We start from the raw sequence: 22,517 nt of genomic DNA on the forward strand, positions 1-22,517 counted from the left end.
AACTGCAACATGCAATGTCCGCTAGAGGGCAGAGTCTTGTCAATATCTAGCAGAGCGTCAGTACAACTGTCCTCGATGTGACTATTGTTATTATAATTATATAATATATATTATATAACATATATATTATATAACATATATATATTATATAACATATATATTATTATATACATTATTATTATGTGACTATCCTCTTAATTATAACATTTTTCTAACACATCGGTGAAAATTTTTTCCTGATTATTTGCAGAAATAAAACATGCTCAACGAATGGACAATTTTGTCTCTCACCAACCACATAAAAAAAATAGTTTTAAAGTTTCGGCCAATAGATGAGTGTACGCTTTTCAGTCAGCAGAGGGCGAAATCATGTAGACAACCCTTTGATGGGAACTTTAACTTTATAAAATAGATATCTTTCGACAGGAGAAAAATAAATAAAATAAATAAATAAAATAATGATGAATAATAATAATACTGATCGAAATACAGGTAACATTTGAATCTTTAATAACTGTGCGACTGTTTGAAATCTTTGTAACTAAAGTAGATGAGTTCGCTACCGTGAATGCTGCGTTTATACAGTATTTGTCAAACCGTTATGTTATTTAATTTCCATTTTATAATATTAACAGCTGTGTTGATGATACAACTAACGTTACTGATTAAAATCATGGACATAAACAGACACATCAGCGAGATCAGCATTCTGTAACTATAGTGACAGAGTTGCGTCACCGTCAAACAGCGTCGTCGTAAACGTGAGCTAGCACATTTGCTATCCTTAGAAACGGCAAAATAAATAAAAGGTCAGCCATTTTCTCTTGTCGTCCCCACGCTTTTATCTTAGATAATTATTAAGACGTTATATCACACTATATGTTGTTGGACGTTAGCTTCTTATTTTGTTATTGCTTTTTCTCAATTTGTTCAGCGGAACCCTTTGTTTCCTCTCCGCAGTGACGGAAGCGGTGTCGTTGGGAACGGAAACCAAATCTGTAAACACCAGTTAGCAGCAGTGTGAATTCACTTACGTTTACAATTCCACTGGAATAGAGACCTGCAATGTTCAAGAACACCTTCCAAAGCGGATTTCTGTCTATTTTATACAGTATCGGCAGCAAACCTCTGCAGATATGGGACAAAAAGGTAAATGGAGGCACAGCGTCAACGTTCTCTGCTTCATTAGCTCTTCATGCTAACGAAGAAGTAACTTACAATTTGTCAGTGTTTGAATGTTGTTGCATTTTCTTGTTCTTACAATTTGTCAGTGTTTGAATGTTGCATTTTCTTGTATGTTGAATGTAATGCTAACGACTGTCTGAGGGTTGTATGGTCTTCAAGATTCTGATGTAATCTTTTAAATAATAATTAATACATGAATGTATCTGTTAATTACTGTCTTAATCACAACATTTCCACAGCACTGACATAAATTCCTGTCTTAATCACAACATTTCCACAGCAGTGACATCTTGTTTGTGCAGGTGAGAAATGGACACATAAAGAGAATCACAGACAACGACATTCACTCATCAGTGTTGGAAGTCGAAGGGACGAACGTGAGGTGAGGGTTTAACTCAGAATGTAATGTTTTAACGCGTAGACTTGACTCTCACGTCCTCTGTATTTCTCTGACCTCTACAGCACCACCTACATCACATGTCCAGCAGACCCTAAGAAGACATTGGGCATAAAGCTGCCATTTCTGGTCATGATTATAAAGAATCTTAAGAAGTATTTCACATTTGAAGTCCAGGTAAGAAGAGCTTCTACACGTGGATTTATTGACATTGACACAATAACAGCATTTTACTTGACCGTACATCCTTACATCTTAGGTCTTGGATGACAAAAATGTCCGGAGACGTTTTCGAGCGAGTAACTATCAGAGCACGACGCGGGTGAAGCCGTTCATCTGCACCATGCCCATGAGGCTGGACGACGGCTGGAACCAGATCCAGTTCAATTTGTCAGACTTTACCAGGAGAGCATACGGAACCAATTACATTGAAACACTGCGTGTACAGGTCAGCTAAAGTAGCCTCAGAGATAATAAACTGAGTACACATGTACATCACTGTCTTCATGTCTGTTTTCTGTTAATCCTCAGATTCACGCCAACTGTCGAATCAGACGAGTGTATTTCTCAGACAGACTTTACTCTGAGGATGAGCTTCCGGCAGAGTTTAAACTCTATCTTCCTGTCCAGAATCAAAAGGCCAAGGTGAGTCACACACTTTGACACTGACCCGACCATGAACTGCACATATAGTCTTTGTAAGCAGTCAGTTAATATTTGTCTGCTTTGTGTTTTACAGCAGTAGAACTTCTGGGCCTGAAACATTCCACCAACACTGACGTCTGTGTAGATAAAAAACTTTAATATTGTATTTTTTGGACTGGAGTTTTGTTCTGTGCTGTGAACTGCTAATAAAGATTTTTATGGACTAACACTAATAGTAGAGTTGGATATTTTGAGGGTTATGGGGCTTATTATACTGTGATCAAAATGTGTGTTAAAAAAAAAAACAGAAATAAAAACAGAGTCCAGTTTCATCAAATATAAACAATCTTTATCCAACAACAAATTATTTCAAGTAAATGTCCATCAAAAATAATGATCATTTCCAAACCGTGATTTTATTTCCCCTTTTTATAAATAATTTTATAGAACTGAAAACTTCAACATAAGGACGTGGTCAATGTTGGGTCAGATATAACACTGCCATGGACAACCTGAGAGATGAAGGGTTTCCATCAGATCTATTAATAAACTCTAAACTTAATATAAACAGGGATGATTTTAAAACATTGGCTCAAAGTTGATTTTGAGTTTTTCTGTTTTCTTGATTTTTCTGTTTCTTGGCAGTTCGTTGTTTTTGACACTGGCTAACAACAATACACACTGCCTGTACTTTTGTATTGAATGCCAAAGCTACCAAGTTCAAGATAGTGCACATAAAATAAACCAAACAATTGTCAAAGCCACCGCCACCTAGTGACCATATGTGGACATGCCTGTTAAAAGTGGTATTATAGCTGCCGTTTGTGCAGTGAGAAAATGTTGTGAAACTATCCTGCCAAGGAAACACGAATCACTGATTCAATCACAGGCTCATATTGCTCAATACTTAAATTATAGTTGGACTGAATTCCTTCTGAAGACTGAGGATGTCCTACAGAGGGTAAATATAACAGTGGTGTGATGGTATTGGCAGCTGAGAACAGAGATGTCCTCTCCTTTTAAAATATTTGGTCTCTTCCTGCCATAAATCTGTTGGTGTATCCATTGTCTCTCTCCCTCCTCTCTCTCTCTCTTTTACACCCATGTGCAGTTAAAGCGTTTTTTGCACTGCAGGCACTTAACACATTCAACAAGAAATGTCAACAACATCTGGTTTGAAAACACCATTTGAAAATACTACCACGTGTATTGGGACACCGTCGTACTGAAACGGTATCAGACGACCAGACCAGTGAATCACATTAGATCTAGAGTATATAGAGTATATAAAAATCCATATATATATATATATATATATATATACTCTCCCTATAGAAACCCTGTGAAGAATACATTCATAGAAATCTATTGCTCTGACGGCATGCATCTCTTTAAAGTGCAAAACAAATCAATTTGTTCAGATCAATGTAAATCAACCACTACATCAAACAAACAGGAAACATAAATACTGTGTTAAAACAACTGCATCCACGTCAACAAATACAATAATTAATATAAAGTACAAAATGAAACGTTGGTCACAGAAAATCTGACCATGCAGCATGTTCTCCTTAGATAAAAACATTGTTTTCTCGTCTTGTGAATAATCTTTTTTTTTTCACAGATTCACCTTTTATAAATGTCATTTAAAAATGCCGTACAACTGCATCAAAGATGAAGATGTGTGTATAAATACACACTCAGACAGAATAGTCAAACTGTGCCTGTGGACGGACTGATTCAGCTATCCTGACCTGGATTATCAACAACAACACCAGACACAAGTGCATTTGGTTTTGTTTCTAGTAAAAATCTCACTTTTGTTTCACCATCAGAAATTCCCAGAACATTAGTGGAAGAAACTGGAAAATCAGAATTCTCATTTGATCTGTTTTTTTTTTTAAATGACTTATTGAAGTATGTTTTTACAGTTATTCCTGGTATTTATTAGCAGGCTGATATCAGAGGCTGGAGTGTGTGTGTGTGTGTGTGTGTGTGTGTGTGAAGTCTCATGTGCTGCTCTCATTATGAGTGACATAGTAGTCATGGACATACATCAACACAGCGACCGGCTGACCAATGATGATTGAGATCCACACGGCAGCGTTTCCATAGTTTCCACTGAGATAGTGACTCACTACCCAGGCCAGAGGAACCTGCAGGGGTCAAAGGTCAGACCAGGTCAAGCCCAGCAGCAGCAGCAGCAGCAAAGAGAGAAGAGGTTGTAACGGTATTATTTAGATGAATCTTACCTGGAGCAACATTCCCATGAAGGCCCAGAACCTGAACATCTTCAGAGGAACACTGACCAGGTACTGAAGAGGAGAAGACAGAGCAGAGATCCTTGGACTTTTGATCAGGATTAAAGTAAACTGGAAATTATTCTTTTACGTTAGTTAAAAAAATAAATTTTAGAAGCTAAACTACACGTGGAATAGTGATTGTGAGATGATTGAATCTCCTATTTTTACCTCGTGGAAGAAGGCTGATAGAAGAAAAACTGCAGTTTTTGCCATGAACTTGTTGGTTCCTTTCCTCAGCAGTGGTCTATAGAAGTGTCTGGAACATTTGAAGAGACAGAGGACACGTGTCATTCTGCCTGTTGTTGGTGCGGTTTAAACATCACACATACATATCTTTGGGCTGGACTGTACCTCAGACACCACTTGTGAACGGGAACGTTCCAGTTGGACCAGAAGTAGGTGACGGTCTCAGAGTTCCTGAGACAAACTGGAGTTTAAACAGACTGACTTACAGAGCACTGAGATCCTAACTATAACACAAACACGTGTCATCCTACAATGTTACCACAATCCTAACTATAACACAAACACGTGTCAGCCTACAATGTGAGATCCTAACTATAACACAAACACGTGCCATCCTACAATGTGTGTACCACATGTGGTAGAATAGTCTGTGTACATGCTTCATTACTTGTGTGTACACAGTAAATGAATACAACACAACACTGATGACTGTTCACATGTACTCACCACCAGTCTCTGTAGAATTCTCTGTCTCCAAACTGCAGCAGCTCTGCCACAAAATTCATTGAGGAATGAAAAAACCAATAGAAGAATATTAACCATATGAAATGGTTGGGGACCTGGGAAGATGGAAGGAGAGTTAAGAATTGAAGGGGGAGGAGGGAGCAGGGAGAAGGGAGGAGGGGGGTAAGGAAGAGGCAAGTTTGGGAGATTGTTGTCTTGTCTTTGTCCAAAGTGAAGAGGAGTTAGGAATCAAACCCCCAACTCTCCAACTTTTGACTTTCTCACTACTTACAGCTAATTTTAACATGCGCTCCACCATCCTGGAGAAGTCCATTTCCTTTGAGGGACAAGAAAAATGTCTGTATCAATAAACATACATCCTACATACACCAGAAAAGACATTTTACACTGTAGAGAATGGAGTTTCCTTATTACACAGACCTGGAATGGTTTCATGGAGTTCTGTATTGTGGGAACGATCCACTGAAAGACAAGTTTGACAAGTTGTATTTTATGGGTTAGATATTTGAAAAAGATCTCCAAAAAGACAAACAGATATTTTCTTTACCACTGTTGAAGTGTGTGCACTGGTTCCTGTTTGTCGTGTTATTTGTTTTTACACACCTGTTGTATTAATCCCACCAGGAGCTGCATGAGGAAAAGCTGTGAACCAGGGCAACATGAGTGACATGATGAGCAGTGAAGTCTTTGGGTTTAGTGTGTACAGTGTGTGTGTGTGTCTGTGTGTGTGGACAGTCTCACCATTTCAAGCAGTCTTCTGATCAGGAACCTCTTACGCACTCGTGAAGACCGTGGGAAGTTGAGTTGGTAGCAGAGAGTGGGGACAAATATGAAGTAGTACATGTCTGAGACGGACGAAGAAAAATGAAAATCATTGGTTAATATTTAAAAACAAAATCAAACCATTCAACTGATGCTGCAGCAGGACTGGTCCTTACCTCTGTGGGTGAGGTTTCCTGGATAAGAGACTCGAGTGGAAGCTGAGAGGTTATTAGAGTCAGCCACAGATGGACCTAAAGAACACATCCAATCAGAAGGTGGCTGAGCCTCAGGACGATCGAGTCGATCTTTCACTTACTGTCATTCACACAGTTGTTCAGTGGTTTCATAAATACATTTAAATAAAATCTTTGTTCATTGGTGATCACAGGAATCACATTACAGTCTTAAAAAAAAAGAGATAACTGTGTTGGTCTATGGTGGCACAGACTGTCGTTCCCACATGCTACCGCTCGATGGCAGTAAAACACCTCCTTTGGTTTTGGACCATAGTAAAGTCTAGTGGAACTCACATGAATGAGATCGTGTCAGCCTTTTAGCTTTGGCCTGTCTGATTTCTCTGCACCATCTGTTGGTGTCTTTGTAGGAGTAGAGCTTCAGGAACAGGACGGTGTAGATGCCCAGAGAGACAAAACTCCCCACTGACAAACACACACACACACACCACTGTTTACAAAACACAGTAAGTAACGGGTAAAAACAGGAGAGCTTGTGTGTGGAGTGGAATGAAATACAAATGTTTCCAGACTGATTAGACCATTCCATCCTTTTACTTTACATGTACAGGTTAAATGTCGTACCTGGGGTGATGGAGGTCACAGAGAGAATTAAAGCTGTAGGGAAGATCAACAGAATGGTCAGGTTTAAACTGTGAAGGATCAGCCCTGTGGTTTCAGAGATGGTGCCCTGGGAAAAAAAGAAAAACATCAGGAATCTTTTTTTTTTACAACGTGAAAAGCTTTGTCAATAAACAAATATTTATTATCACATGTTCAAACAGTCGTTGAATCTTATCTGCATATCCTGCAGAGTTCTTATCAGAGTTAAATATATATTTGAGTCCAGGTGCTGTAATGTTGACTCTACTGTCAGGACACCAGGAAGTCAAACTCCCGTCCCTGACTAACATCCATGAACAATGATACATATATTAATATGATAGTAACAATGCTTGAAAATAATACCAGAAAAAACTGTCATATTTGCAGTAAATAAAAAAATATTAATACCAGAAAAAACTGTCATATTTGCATATTTGCAAAATATTTTTGTGACTTGTTTACAAAGTATTATAAACAAGTCCAAACTGACCACAGCCAGACGTCTCTCTGTGTACAAAGCTGCCAAGATAAAAAAGTTGGACACTGAAATAATAAGAAGAGAAGAAGAGATTATTCAACATCAACAGGATATTTTAACAACTGGACACGGTAAATTAACACATATTTTTTATGCAATTTTATTAATAGACAATTTGAATAATTCCAATGTACAAGTTAACATTGAAACATATGAAAAGACTATTTTAATAAAAGGTTCTCACCAATGATGAGGCAAGCTGCAGGCCAGCTATAGGGGTCCTTAAGGAAAAGAGACACTACTTGGATAGGGTCAACCAAGATACCGTACCTGGATGAGAAAAAAGTACACAGTGTGTAAAGATATGGCATAAAGCCTGGTCAGTGTTTGTTGTGGACACGTGTGCAGTGATAGACTCACTTTATAATGTTCTCCAGACACAGACGTGCGTTGGTCAACCCCTGACAGAGAGGACAAAAGAAGACGATTACTCACTGTGTCTTTAAGACTTATTTTGCAGAGAAGGTTAAAATCTCTGACCCTAAATCTGGCTCATCTTCTGACCACAGACCTGTTTCTGGTTAGTCTGCATCTTTGAAGGCCATTGTTTTTCCTGAGTCTGCTTCAACACTTCACTGTTGTAAACACAACACATGCTGCGCTGCAGCTTTGCTAGCTGGACTTTTTTTTTTTTAAAGTAATATCTTGTCAAATGTTTTCAGAACTTGACTTTTGCTCAGTCAAATGACAGCTGCCCTGGAAGAAGTGCATTTGTTCCACTGATGTGGTTCCAGTGTTGGTGTAAACCCTGTTATCAAACAGACTCTCATTCTGCTGCACTTTATTATTTTATTATGTATTAAAGTCCATGTTCCAGGTCTAGTTCAAGGTTCTGTTATCTCTGTTAGCTCCTGATCTTTCAGAGCGGCATCACTGCATGTTGTGTTGCATATGTATATATGTAGATATATATGTGCATATATACAGCATATGTACCTTCTATGGGAGTTTCAGAGACAGGTGAGATTTTGTGGACGAGTCAGGACACGACACATGACAAGGTCGTGCTCTAGTCTTTATGTGGCATCTTGAACCTCAGCCCTGTGCTGCCGTCACCCTGCAGCTACAGTATGTGGTTCTGATCCAACTGTGAATTTTGTCCGAGCCACTGACCGGGGTCTCAGTAACCTTTTGCACAGACAAGAGTATCGCTAACTGTGAATTACAAAGATAGGTCGAGGACAATCCCTAGGCATTTAGAAATAATTGTTAAACTCAAGACTGTACCGTCGTATTTTTGACTTGATCTAAAAAAAGAATGTAGTTTAAAGTTCAAAACAACACACTTGGAGCTGGCAGTCGTTCAGATTCTTCCAGCAGCTGATGAAGTCAAGTCCAGCTGGTTGTGAAGAAACTGTATCTGTTCAGAGTTTAATCCTAAATCTGTAATCTCTAATCTAACTCAAATATTAATGTTTTATCTGATTGTCCTGACCTCAAGGTGTCTGTGCAGGAAAATTCAGGTCCATTGACAAACACAGTTGGTGACCCCCGGTCTGTACTGTTCCTGAGAGTCAGTGAGTGAAGACCTTTTATATATTAGCTTTGTACTGTTTTGTTTTGTTTTTTTAATAATAAAAGTGCTGTGTTAATTTGTAACAGCAGCAGTATCTCCATGCTCCACAACATTACTCCTGAACAATCTGAACTGAAGCTGTGACCATTTACTGAGGGAGGGGGCAATCAAATAATACAGTTATAAAAAGTAATCACATTCTGCATTATATCTCTCTTCAGGGTTGGCCTTGACAGAATTGGTGCACAGACACACGTCTGCTCTTCTATATATAGCCTGGATCCATGACAGTTTCAGTCAGTGGCTCCCTGCCTATTAAATTACAAATAAAGACCAGGTTTTCAGTAGGGCTGAGTCTAGAGACAAGTGCAGCATATAATGACCCCAGTCAATGAGCTCAAAGTGTTCTTGGTGTTGGTGTGGAGTTATCAGCCCTTAGTTGACCTTGGATCATCTCATTAGGTTTGACACAGTATAAATAAGATCTGTGTAGCAACCTAAACTGTGTGATGTGTGTATTTAATACCTGACTAATAAGTCACTGCTGCTCCTTTTCATGCTATTACACTATACGGTCTAGTTATAAGACTATAAAAGGAAACAGGTAGAACAAGTTCAGTTGATGATTCAAATAAATGCAGGACAGGTGTATGCTGTATGTGTTATCTTTATATGAAGCTAACAGCAAAAATGTTACCGTGTGTTATCTTTATATGAAGCTAACAGCTAAAATGTTATCGTAATCCTATATAACATGATAGAGAATTTTTTTTTCTGTACAAATTCCCACATGACTTCACTCACCAGCATGATAACACACCAGTTTAGGATCCCTCTGTAGTTGCTGTAACCACTGGCCGAGCTCAACAGAGACTCCTGGAGAACGTGGCAGCTGAAAGAAAACACAGAGTGAAGATTTTAGGATCAAGACTTCTTATTTAGCATCCTCCAAACCTTGTGCGTGGTTTTCCAAATGGATTAAATCGCTGTGCAAATCAGGGACTCTCAAATGTCAGATCATTTTAGTCAACGTAAAAGAGAAGGCCTTGATTTTAAATTTGAGTTTGATGCACATTTATTAACTTTTCCCTGAATTAAATACAAACTCCTCTGAAATCACTCTGTCACTTCACAGCTACAACGAAAGAAAATATGACACGTATTGATTTCATTTTTCTAACTAAGAGTAGGCACGATGTTGTGAAAGTTTAGCTCGAGGGATTATTAGCCACAGATTGTGCAACGACCTCACATCTTTACACAACTGCATATACTGTATGTGACAGGAAAAGAGGAGATAAATGAGAAAGATAAGCAAAAGTTGATAAAGTCAGCAATAGTAACAGTGAAAACAAAAAAGGCTAAAAAGTGTGATGTTATCCATTGAAAGAAAAAGAAAAAAGTGCAGAAATACATGTAACCACAGCATGGCACAGAAGTATTCCACAGCGTCATACAGGAACTTGTAATTACACATCTCGCCGTGTTGGCAGAACTCCAGTAAACACAGCACAAGAACTTTGTTTCAACACTGAACTTATAATATGACTCTCTAAATGAAACAAGTTCTTCTGTTCATATTCTGAAGGAGTCATGTCATGTCATGGTCAAGTCTCACTTTGAGCTGTCATATCTGGGCACTGCTGCTGTGGCCCAGTGGGCGGGGACATGGACTTCAACCCACAGGTTTAACGGTCAAAAACACCTGACCCCAAATGTCCCATCATTCCAGAGGTGTTTAGTGTCAGTCCCAGGTTGAGTGGAGAAGAAAGGATGTGAATGACAGTATGTCTGAGGAATTCTCTGATGAAAAAAAAAAGTTTTATGAGGATGTTTTAAATCAGATAACTTGGCCATTCTGCGGGTTGTTGTCTCATATTTGGAAACGAAGTAGTAGTGAAAGACAAGACAAGTTTATACACATTTTTAGCCCAAATGTCCCAATTTTAGACGACTACATTTCATTGACTGAAGTCCCGAGGTAGTTAGAATGGCATTACAGTCTAAAGGAATTCGTAAACGAAATAAGGAAAACATTTAAATTATTCAAATCAATTTGAACATTTTGAGCTCAACAAATTGAACAAATGATATCTTGTATCCTTCGTGTCAGAATATAACAGCTCCTCATACGAAAACAGTATAAAAGGCTACAGGACCGTTAAGACTGACCGTTAAAACGGGAAGTAACATGTAAAAAAATGAACGTATATCTAATTGGAAGACATTCAATATTACCTGAGTCTTTCGCTGACGTCGTCTTCAGCACTCTTTTGTTTCCTCAGGCTGCTCTGTCCCGCTGGCATCCTTTGGTTCGTCTTCTTTTCGCCGTCACCCACATCACTGAGCTGCTCACCCTCTGCCCTGCTCTTAACGGGAGACTGGCCACATTTCGCACGCTTTTCATTCACCTTGCTGCCGCTGGTCGGCTGCGCTGTGGCCGCTCCACAGCTGGAGAGGGTTTTCCTCCTCCGGCGGGTTACGGGCCCACTCCCATGGTCTAGGTCGCTCATGTCAGAGGAAGCTGACTCGAGTTGTATTTATCTGGCTTCCATTGAAGGTCAAATTTACGTCTCTTGTCTCCGTGGGCTTTTCTCCGTAGCCTCACAGCAGGAGTTAACCGGTCCGTGTCCAGTTCACTCTACTCAGCTGTGGCGTTAAGGCGGGCCATTAGCGCCGCCGCCGTTCAAGGTGCAAAGTGTCAGCTGGGTTGCCAGATTTGTGTTTCAAGCGATATCCCCTTATCAAAATAAGAGTCTTAAGCAATTTCCGGATCGGAAAATTCTATTTAATTTCTGGTAAAAATCAATGTTATTGTAAAATACCCTTACAACATATGGAACAATTTCATTGACCTCTTTAAATAAATGTTTTTAAAAAAAAATCCGAGTGACATATGCTTCATGAGTTTTTTTTAAAATCCGACTGAGATATGCTTCATACAAGACTGGAATTTTTGGAAGACTAGTTTAGATGAATGTTAGCTAGAAGGCAGGCAAAAATAATCTCGGTGAAGTCAAACTGAAAGTATATTAAAAAACAAAATCCCACTATAGATGATAGAATGATAAATTAAAAAATATGTAATTAACTCTCACTAAGTAATTCAAATTGCCATGATTTAGTTAAGAAATTAAAACCTGTAACTGTAAACTACAATCAAGAACGGCGGAGAAGAAAAAACTTGGTCACATGATATTTTCGGACCAATCACAGCAAACCGGAGGTAGTTCTAGGCGCGTTACCTCCGGCAGCCGACTGCTGGCTTTAATGTGTTAACTTTAAAACATTACAGACGTTTAATGTGGGTATTTTGTCATTCCATAACCGGTCAATGACCCATGAAAACCTGGTGCACTATTGGACTGTTTTTTTAGAGAGAAATGAAAAGGATTAAAAAGAAGAAAATAAACGCTGGGTTTGAAGTGAATGGGAACGAAGCTGCTACAAAAGGTGAGGCTACGCAAATACAGTTACTGAATAGCGTTTAACCAAGGTTTTTAAAATGTATATTTTCTTAGAGAAATCAACCCGGTTGTTAAAACCCGTGTTTTTCTATCTATTTCGACCTTGTAAGTAAATGCAGTCGGAGAAGTTTGACTTCCTGTTACACATATTAACTCACCCCACATTATGGGTTAACCTAATACTATTAGAGCAACCTGCTGACACAAACACATATTGTTTTCTTTGTGCCATTTTGCCTCGCCCTCACGCATTAACACTGAGTTACGAGGGTAAACTTTAGCAACGGATTTTGTGTTCAGTATTGCCAACGTGGCAGACGTCACTGTCAAGCTAAAAAACAAACATATGGGAAACCTGCAGGTGACAACCACACAGACAGAAGAGAACAACAATTGCAATTATGCTTAATGCATTTTATTCACACGGTATGTCTACTAAAGCTAATGTTTGTTACCTTTATTTGACTGGCTGTGGGTGTTGTCTTTTCTTTGAAGGGTTTATGATGTGATAGTTTCTATATATAAAATTCATGCTGTATAAATTGTTCACTTGCTGATTTATTTTGCCCATTTTTATTCGGTAATCTTCTCCTGTGGATTCCTCTTTTCACAACCAGAATGTAGCAAGAAAAAGAAGTTGGCTGAGATCCATCAGGCTTTGATATGGTAAGTATTTGGCATTATTTAATGGTAACTCTTGTTGGTGTTCCCCCTTTTTTTAAGAACAGAAACCCAGGTTATTGTTGTGCATGAACACAGCTACGTTCAGTGCTCACTGCTATCCTCATTTAACAAATGAAAATGTCTCACATGTTGGCAGATAGATTGCATGCAGTCATGTGAAACCTAATGTGTGTGCAAAGACAAGCTCGTGCAGAAATGCATTCTGAAATCAGCTGAACTGCTTACACCTAAACACAACAATAGTTTTCTTTGTCAGCTCCTGCATTTGGAACCACAACAGGCTGCCTTTAGTTCAGGACAGATGCCTTGTAGCCAGAGCAGATTTCTAACTGTGGGACAAAACAACATGACAGTTTAATTCTGACTCTTCAACATACAGTGATCCAGTTGACACTGGAACCCTGAGGAGAGCAGCAGCAAGTAAAGGAGGACTCCTCACAGATGAGATTAGAAGAAAAGTTTGGCCCAAACTACTAAACGTCAACGTGTACGATCTCCCACATAAACCAGGTTATTTTTAAATGGAATTTTATATTTAAATGTGTAGAAGTGTATATTTTTTTCAATGTTGAAAGTATAAGCTTTGATGGCACTACATCTTTTGTTGCAGGTCGGGATGTGAGACAGAACCACAAGGACTACAATCAGGTTCTCCTCGATGTCAGGAGGTCAATGAAAAGGTTCCCTAAAGGTGTGTGAGCGCTCGGTCTTCTTGACATTTGCTGATTTTATTTTTGACATTTGCTGATTTTATTTGGGTCTCTCCACAGGTATGCCCGCCTCAGAGAGGTCTGTGCTTCAGGAGCAGTTGATCGACATCATCCTGGAGGTGTTAAAACGCAACCCTCAGCTCCATTACTACCAGGGCTACCATGACGTGGCCGTCACTCTGCTGCTAGTGGTTGGAGAGCGCATGGCCATTGCTATGTTGGACACACTCTCCAATTATCACCTAAGGTTGTTTAATACTTCATCTGAATCATCATCATTGATGCCCTACTGTATGTTTTGGTTCTTGTTCATCCGTACAAATACATAATTATTGATGCTGTGTTTTTCATCTGCAGAGATTTTATGGACCCGACCATGGACAGCACTAAGCACATCTTAAACTACCTGATGCCCATATTAGAACAAGTTGATGTAGAGCTGCATGACTTCTTGATCAGGTATGTACAGAATATAAACAATTTTAAATTAACTTTTGCAAGTGACGCAATTGCATTTTTGTATTAAAAGTTCCATAAATGTAAAGTTGTGTTAAACTGAGCAACAGTGTCTGCAAAATTGAGATAATGTAAGAAAGGTAACAGCCACTAGAGGGCGTCAAAGTAATATTTTTCACACAGTGAACATTCCAGTAGAACGATATGCTGTAGTTTAAAAAAAAAAACCTCCTTGACTGTTTGGACCTGTGATACTAATATTTTTGCATTATAAATGGTTAGAATTCAAACAGTGCACAAGTCTGCAACTGCTGTAGACCACTGTCTGGGCTATAACAGCACTCGTACAGGTATATTTACTTCTCTGTCAGTACCTCCATTGTGTGTCTATGCTTAACACCGAACTCCAAACTTGCAAATTACCCGTTGATTCACAGACAAGCTCGTCCAAAGACAAAGAGCGTGGAAAAACACACCGCCACACACTCAGGAATAACGGCAGGATAAAAAGCTCCTGTCAGTAGCATTTGAAACGAGTGTTTGACTGCGGCGTTCCCCCCTTCTCCTTATCTCTGCATCATAATTCCTTTTACCTGCTTCCCATTCTTTCCTTTATTATCTCTCCATCACACATGCTCCTTCTCTTTACCCCACCCATGTCCATTACTCCCATAATTCTCTTTACTTACTTACTTTACTTCCCTCTATTCATCCTTGAATGCTCCTATCTAATATTTATCAACTCTCCAATTTGCGGGAGACTCTCGGGGGAATGGAGCCTGTGTCAAAAATAACTGCATTTTTATGTAAGCATCTGACTGAAAGGAGGGTCATAAGCAGTTTGTGAAGCCTGTTACAGTGTGTGTGTCGGGGTAATGAAATAACCTTGTAAGTCCCAGCATGTCATTAATTATCTTGAGCTCATTCATGGACTCGGTGTTTGTGTGTGTGTGTGTGTGTGAGAGAGAGAGACAAAACAAAGCCAAGTAAAAGATTTAATTTAAGACTTTTATCCAAGCCCTTAGAAAATCATGTTATTATACTGTATGGGTTTAACTGAGTCAGGAGTGGTCTGTTAATGTGAGACCATAACAGGTGGGTTGGTTTGGCTGTTAATGTGAGACCATAACAGGTGGGTTAGTTCAGCCGACATTCTGTTCAGCTGACTGGGTTAAGTGTGCAGAAAGTTTAGGTTTATTTCTTTTTAATTTTATTTAGCTACTGTATACGGTACTTGACCAACATCCCAAAAGGAGTGTATTTAAAATAATGTGGGATGCTACAGGCCACAGAAAACCAACGATTCATAAAACATCAGGTTGTTTCTCATGCCTTGCCTTTTTTTTGTCTGGTAGAGCTGAGGTGGGAACCATCTTCGCACTCTCCTGGCTCATCACCTGGTACGGTCACGTTCTGTCAGAGTTCAAACTCACCCTCAGGCTGTACGACTTCTTCCTGGCTTCACACCCACTGATGCCCATCTACCTCGCTGCCACGGTGAGACCACATCAAAGAGGAGGGGATAAACGCCGAGAGGCAGCGACTTTGTTTTGTCAATAATCCTGGATGGTCCTTTTGTTAATACGTGTGGACGCAGACACACACACACACACACACACACACAGGCACTCTCACACAGAGCAGCAGAGCACTGTGAAGTCACTGGACTAGTTAATTAGATACCTGCTAATGAACAGATGAGAATGGGGAGAAAAGAAGGGAGGAGAGGGGGAGAGAGAAGAGAGGAGAAGAGTGTGGAGGAGACCTGACTGTAAAGGAGAGAAAAAAGGAGATCAATTATAACATAGGTTCTGTTGGTTTATCCATGGTGTTCTATCTGCTACATGATGGTTGTTTTGGTGGGAACGATTTACATTTACACATATCATTTAGTTCTTTTTGGTTCTTCACTTGTGTGTGTGGAAAGGCCTTTTTAATGAAAGGGTTTTGTGCATATTTATTAGTCCATATAATTGCGTTTGTTTGAGGTTTTGTATGTTTTGCTGTGTCGAGGCTGGGGCAGAGGGAGAACTCTGTTTGAAGTGTGTGAAACAACAAAGCAGAATGTAGTTCATGTTTCTTTCAAGGCTGAGTACAGCTCACAGCGTGAGGACTTAACTCTTCCACTGCCCACTTCCACTGCCGCCGACCTTTTTCTGCCTCACAATTAGACGCGAAAACAGTGGATTCCGATGCCTGATGGTTCCAGCTTTAATCACTGCCGCTCACATGAGAGACTTTTAACATCTAACTACCAAATGAATCACTTGGAATATACAGTGGAATATGGGTTCTCCTGATGCAAAAGTCATACATTCATTTTATGTGATGCTCCTAATTTTCTACCACATGTAACCATGGAGTAACTTCCTATTTGAAACATGTAGAAGTTACACTGTTACATGTCATGCCTTTCAACTCTCTCTCTCTCTCTCTCCTCGCTCTTCCTCAGATCGTGTTGCACAGGGAGAAGGAGGTGAAACAGACTGAGTGTGACATGGCCATGGTCCATCACCTCCTGTCGCGGATCCCTCAAGAACTCCCGTATGAACTCCTGATCGCTCAGTCCCTGGAACTCTTCAGCCAGTACCCTCCCTCGGTGCTGGCCAAGCGGGCAGCGCTGCAATCTCGAAAAAGGTGAGGAGTGAAATAGGAGTGAAATTTACAGTATGTCACAATTTTGTGTCACCCAATAGGGGGTGCTAATAGACACATCTATCAAGAAAGTCTTTGAAATTCTATTGAAAACATTCACTGAATAACGAGAATAGAGACATAAAACAGCTTTTTCTGACATAAATACGTGGTTCCTTCCTGTGTATTTTTGTCTTATTATGTCACTTTTATTTATTGTGTTGTCAAAAAATAAACCTGACAGACTCTATTGTCCAACCAGGCGAAGCTCTCTGTTGAAAGGTCTTTGTATTCACCTATTTTTAATCTGTTTGTTTACCATCGATCCAACGTTAACGCCTCTATAAAAACCAACCTGCGTTCTTTCTTCTTCTTTCACACACGCTCTAGCCGGTGTATCAGCACCTTCCATGCCTTTCAGCTCTCCACCCTCCACCAGAGGCCAGACTCTGTTCTCCAGCGCCTCACCAAAGCCCAGGGCTCCAACACCTCCAACAACGGTAAAAATAGTAACTGTGATCTTATTAGTGACTGTGCAGAAGGAAGAAATCCCCAAGTATAGTTATTGCACATGAGTGAAGATAGATGTGCAAGAGAAAAATATTGGTAAAAATACAAGGTGAAGTAAGTTAGAAAAATAGATTTAAAATAGAGATTTCATTCTCATCTAAAAAAAAATGAATATGAATATAAAATCCAGTCAGCTGATCCCACCCCTCCCCCTTTGACCTTGATAACCCCCCCTCTTAGTTTGAATAGCAGCTGCTTTGCCTTAAGTTGCATTACTTCCACCTACTGGACCTACGTTCAGCAACTGTCCGACCACCTGCAAAAGTGTCGCTGCAGCTGATGCACTTTTATTGCCTCCTCTGAAATTCCCTTGTTTGCCCCATTAATCCATCATCTTAGGAACTACAGTGTGTGAGAACACGCTCGTCGCTGATGGGTTCTTGTATCATGAAAACAAAACTTTCATCTTCATTTTACCTCTTAAATATCGATGAACACCAAGAAAAGCTGATGCTTCGTGGACAGGAATGACTGTGTTATGTTTTTAATAAGCCGGTAGCCAAGGCTCAGGGTTTGTAGTTATTACCAACTTGGTCTTCAACCTAATTACTCTGAAGCCTGTGATGTTAGTTGACTATGTTCATCCTGCAGAATCTTTTGCAGGGTGTGTTTTACTTAATGAACTGTGTTTTTTTTCCTCTCTCATCCTTGTCCTTACTCCAATTGTTTGACATACCCTGGCCCTACCCAACCCCTCCTGCCCCCTCTTTATTCTCCAACCTAATCACCCAGAACATCACAGTCCTGTTTGAATACATTTAAAACAACAACAACATTTTAAGACGTCATGTCCTCACTGTGTCTCTTTCCCCTGCTGTTTGACACCCTCCTCCTTGTCTCGGGCCTCGTAGCCTCTCGACACGCTGGCCTTGAAGCAGCTTTAACCCGGAACCGAGGCCAACTGTGGGGGAAGGGGAACAAGATTGTGAAGATGGCGGTGTGGGGACTGTCCGCTACGCTGGGGGCGGCTGTGTTCGCTGTGGCTCAGACCGCCTTGGACTGGGGACCTGAGGTGTTGCTGCAGCTGTTCTGATGTGGACTGTTAGAGTCGTAACAACACAAACAAACATCCTCAAAGACTTGAAGTTAATCCAGTGACTGTAGGGGTCAAACTAGGGGTCAACTGCGGTACCAAACAGGTTGTTGCCACTCGACCAAGCTGGACATATGCTAAATCACTATTCAGCCTTTAGCCGTGTGTGTGTGTGCACGTGTGTATAATGAGCATGTGTTTCTATGGTTCTGAGCTTCTGTGTTGGATTTTATACCACTGGTCAGGATGAACGTTTGGACAAAAGAAGCCTCAGGTTTGAGGATGGTTGATGACTATTTATTGTGAAAGCTGAGAGCTGTATCTTTTTATAAAATAATACACACCGTAGAAAAGGATTATAGCCACATGGAATATATTTTATTAAATACAGTATTTTGACTAAAGACTTCCATGTGGCCATAACTCTTATCTATAACTGTGTCATCCAGAATGATATGCCATTCATTTCTACATTGGCAGCCAGTGGCCTGTTGTGAAAAGTCCGTCCATGCATGTGAGACATTAATGCATTCTGCTGTTACCGGCTCTGGTTCACATGCTTTTTTTATTTATTTATTTTTTATTGTGGCGTTTTGCACATGGCGATACTTCATATTTGTGTGCGTGTGTGCGTGTTTGACTATCACGCATGTTTCCTCGCGCTTCCATTGCACGTATTTCTTTAACACGCTTGTTTGATCAGCAGCCATATCAGACGGCCAACAGTGCCAGTAGCCAGAGCATAATCACACGAATCATGCAAATAATTAAAAAGCCTTTTTTTTTTTACTGAATTCCTGAAATATTTTCAGCAAGAGTAAAGTTATTAGGCGTAAAAGAGGGAGTGGGCTGTGATGCCTCAGAGCTTTTTTTTTTTAAAATATATTAATTGCTTAACTCTAGGTGTCAGCAAGTTGCACTTGCAGATATCTTTAACTCACAAACGAGCTGTTGCTGCACCAAATTGTGAACATCACCCTCTTGTTTCCTGGAGGCTATGTACAAAAGCAGCAGAACTTTTTTTTCAAATGAGTATTAAAATCATATTATTTATGCAAAAAAATATATTAATATATTAAGTATTGCTGTCTGACCTGCTCCTGCTGGAGGAACATGGGGGCAGACGCTATATTCCTAAAATCTGCTAAAATATTTAGCAGGTTTGCAGCAACATCTCCCCTCGACAGCAGTCAACAGAGCTGAGTCTCAGACTCATTCCTCTCACAGCATCATGTAATTCATCCAAATGAATCCCCTGATTTGGTAAAGAATATCTCAGCATTTTGTTATGAATGAATTATTTTAGCAAGTTGTAAAAAGTCAGAACAGAACGCAGCTATTAATGGACCGGATGCTAACGCAGAACTTCATAACATCTAAAGTGAATATTAATAATGGAGGGTGTTTCTACATACCTCAGGTACATGCATTTGCAGCGGACATGGATGTCTTTTTCTTTTTCTTCCAAACAGCCGTGCATGCTCTGGTTGTTGACTTGCTGTACATTCTGAAATATTTAACAGCTTTTACAAGCATGCAGTGAAGCAAGTGCTTTTGATAACACAACACACACGGCAATCACAACAACACTCTGCTCTCTGCACATTGTCAGATATAAATGTGTCCAATCTTTACACAGCTGGATGGATAGTCTGCGCCCTGTTGATTTTAGCTGCTTCAGAGCGTCTGCTGTGTACTAAATGTGCCTCGCGCTTTACACTAGAGTGTGGAAGGAGACGAGCAGCAGATCGATAACAGGAAGGGATTGATCTGAAAAAGTAAATTTTGAGAGTTCGGAGAGCTAAGGTGAGCTGGAAATATAATGATCTAATCTGTCTCCAGTGTTAGGGACATGTGTGGGGTTGGTGAGCTCACATCTGTCTGGGAGTCAGTCAGGTGCAAACAAAAAATCAGCAAGTTTTCTTTTTTTTTTAAATCACAAAAGTAGACGTCTCAGAATTAAAAAAAGGCTGACTTTTTCCTGACTTTTCACAAAGTGACCTAAAACAAAGTAATTATTTCTTCAAATATATTTTCTGTCCTAACAGTCGGAACTCTGATTAAAGCTAGAACTTCTCATTTTTAATCTCATAACTCTGGAAGTAAAAGTCCTTGTGGCCCTAATCCTCTCCTGTTAATTTGCTTCCATCTCCTTTAATAATAATGTACTCATCTATCTGTGTTACTCATCTGTCTGTGCTCTACATTCCGGACTCACTTTGCACCTTGTTATATTTGTGCTGCCTGCACCGTGTGTGTCTTTTCTGTTTTAAATGTCCTTTGTTTAAAGACTTGTTTTGTTCAGTTGCAGCTGCTAATGAAGAGCTACTAAAACTGTTTGGCATTATCCCTGCAACAGTGTTGATTGAATACTGCACCAGTGTGTGTGTGTGTGTGCCGTCCCAGTATTGCACGTCTTGGGGGCATTTCGGCCTAATATACACCATCAGGTTTTAAATTAAGGATGGTTTTAAGATAAGGACTTAATTGTAGTAGTGGCTGGTGTTAAACTAATGTCACCTGGTAATGGATGCAGTGGATGTCGCGCGGTGACAAAGTTTGCTGGTGTTTGAGGAAGAAAACAGTCACTTCCTTTGGTTTGATTTTTCTTTATTTTAATGACGGGCGTTGACTACAGTAAGGTTTATTTATTCTACACTTTGATGCATTTGTTCCTCAGTTACAGCTTATCAATGTATATTCTAATTGCACACATGCATGAGTTAGTTGATAGTAATGATTGACAGTATTGGGTTTTCAAAATGTTGCATTCAATATATATGTACGGTCAGGGTCAAGATGGGGGAAAAAATGTGATTTTTCCAGTTGGGAAACGAGCGTGTTTTTACCTGTGAAGGTGAATTTCTGCTGAACTGCTCTTTTCTCTGCTGCTTAATTTTTCTGAAATTAAAGAAAATAAACAAATGCTTTTTCAAAAGTGAGCATTTGTTATTATGCTGCCTGTTTGGCCTTGATTTGTTCCCATTATGGTCTATTACACAAACAAGTCACTCCTGAAGTGAATTCCGTCGACACTCAGTGAACTTTGAAATTGAAAGTATGTTACTGTGCTTCCATTGTGCTTTGTTTTAATCAATAGGAGATTGTTTGATTGCTTAATTTGTGAACGTCGAGGAGAGACTGAAACGACCAGGCTGTGTGATCTGGAGAGAGAAGTCTGTGCTCCTGTCAGGCCTGATCGGCGCGGTGTTGTGGAGGACACACACGCTGAGGTTGATGGTGATGGTGATGGTGCCAGCTTCTAATGAAGATTTAATTCCAGCCTTCAGCTCTTGGCATGTTTTTATTTATTTATTTATTTTATACCTATTTAACTTCTTTATTTTCTCATTCAAACTAAAAATGAGACGCCAACACCTGCACTGGCATCAGTTCAGAGTGAGTGAAATTTTTGGCACCATGTTTTTATTGTGTTTTACTCCGTTACTTTACATTAACTTAAACTTTAAATAAACAACGGAATAATTTGTCCCAAGGACGTTAAGGACGTGTCACAATGTCTAAAACCTACAGTCAGTTTTTTGTTTAACTTCAATGTCTCTATTAACTTTTGTCTTTTCAGGCAATATTTTAAAAAACCTGTGGCATTTTTGAAATTGTTTGCTTTATCCAATTTTGTAGAATTCCAGAAATTCCACGTTTAGAATCAAAGGCTTACAGGCCCCTAAAAAGCCAGCGCAGAATAAACGTGACTCTGTTCTGAATATATTTATAGCACTACCACAGATAAGTGCGGACACCTCCCCCTAAAGGCCGTGGCGAGTTAGGGAAGGGTTAGGTTTGGTTAAGTGATGATTGTGGTAAGAGCGGCTCCTAGGAAATTATTCTGTGTCAGAGTCAGGCACCCACAAGTGACCTATGACCAGCGTGTGTGTGTGAAAGTGCAGGCTGAGCATCTGTGCATCTGACCCCCAGGGAGAGAGAGAGAGAGAGAGAGAGAGAGAGAATGGTTAAAGAAGGGATGAGGAGGAAAGATGGCTGTGGTGAAATAAAAAAAGACATCTGGTGAACGTGTTGGCGGCAGCTGAAGTCTTCAGCAGCGTGTG

The 22,517-nt window shown here is 39.8% G+C and overlaps 3 protein-coding genes across 9 annotated transcripts in view; 2 read left to right on the forward strand and 1 right to left on the reverse strand.

Annotated features, from left to right (window-relative positions):
* The first annotated feature begins 523 nt into the window (after positions 1-523).
* cfap20 (cilia and flagella associated protein 20) lies at positions 524-2,462 on the forward strand. 3 transcript variants are annotated; one of them, XM_017041316.2, is made up of 7 exons: positions 548-809; positions 961-1,149; positions 1,488-1,567; positions 1,648-1,759; positions 1,842-2,030; positions 2,114-2,227; positions 2,322-2,462. In XM_017041316.2, exons 2-7 carry the CDS (start codon positions 1,066-1,068, stop codon positions 2,325-2,327), a joined length of 585 nt encoding a protein of 194 aa, XP_016896805.1. In that variant the 5' UTR covers positions 548-809; positions 961-1,065; the 3' UTR covers positions 2,328-2,462. The 3 variants fall into 3 exon arrangements, with proteins under 3 accessions (XP_024920982.1, XP_016896805.1, XP_008329750.1); XM_025065214.1 differs by having other exon boundaries at positions 524-1,149; positions 2,325-2,456; XM_008331528.2 differs by having other exon boundaries at positions 548-1,149.
* Positions 2,463-3,517: 1,055 nt separating this feature from the next.
* Positions 3,518-11,733, reverse strand: dgat1a (diacylglycerol O-acyltransferase 1a). Its single transcript, XM_008331527.3, has 17 exons — positions 11,135-11,733; positions 9,701-9,788; positions 7,741-7,781; positions 7,565-7,650; positions 7,333-7,385; positions 6,822-6,927; positions 6,534-6,662; positions 6,180-6,254; positions 5,983-6,086; positions 5,845-5,883; positions 5,662-5,703; positions 5,513-5,557; positions 5,224-5,336; positions 4,882-4,947; positions 4,699-4,786; positions 4,480-4,542; positions 3,518-4,383 (listed from the first exon to the last, which is right to left on the reverse strand). Exons 1-17 carry the CDS (start codon positions 11,407-11,409, stop codon positions 4,237-4,239), a joined length of 1,560 nt encoding a protein of 519 aa, XP_008329749.1. The 5' UTR covers positions 11,410-11,733; the 3' UTR covers positions 3,518-4,236.
* Positions 11,734-11,912: 179 nt separating this feature from the next.
* The window catches only part of LOC103394286 (TBC1 domain family member 20), a 34,083-nt gene continuing 23,478 nt past the window's right edge, over positions 11,913-22,517 (forward strand). For 2 of the 5 annotated variants that reach the window (XR_003052702.1, XM_008331524.3), the window contains exons 1-9: positions 11,913-12,349; positions 12,981-13,029; positions 13,427-13,557; positions 13,658-13,738; positions 13,818-14,004; positions 14,115-14,216; positions 15,569-15,710; positions 16,666-16,850; positions 17,238-17,347. Coding sequence is in view for 3 of the 5 variants with exons in the window: in XM_008331524.3 (XP_008329746.1) it covers positions 12,280-12,349; positions 12,981-13,029; positions 13,427-13,557; positions 13,658-13,738; positions 13,818-14,004; positions 14,115-14,216; positions 15,569-15,710; positions 16,666-16,850; positions 17,238-17,347 (1,057 nt within the window). In the remaining 2 variants the exon portion in view is untranslated. Of the gene's footprint in view, positions 12,350-12,980; positions 13,030-13,426; positions 13,558-13,657; positions 13,739-13,817; positions 14,005-14,114; positions 14,217-15,568; positions 15,711-16,665; positions 16,851-17,237; positions 17,348-18,149; positions 21,394-22,517 lie in introns of those variants that run through there. The other 3 variants (XR_003052701.1, XM_008331523.3, XM_008331525.3) reach the window with 3 other exon arrangements.

The sequence above is a fragment of the Cynoglossus semilaevis genome, chromosome 18 (genome assembly GCF_000523025.1).
Source record: "Cynoglossus semilaevis isolate Cse_v1.0 chromosome 18, Cse_v1.0, whole genome shotgun sequence".
NCBI classification, from domain to species: Eukaryota; Metazoa; Chordata; class Actinopteri; order Pleuronectiformes; family Cynoglossidae; genus Cynoglossus; species Cynoglossus semilaevis.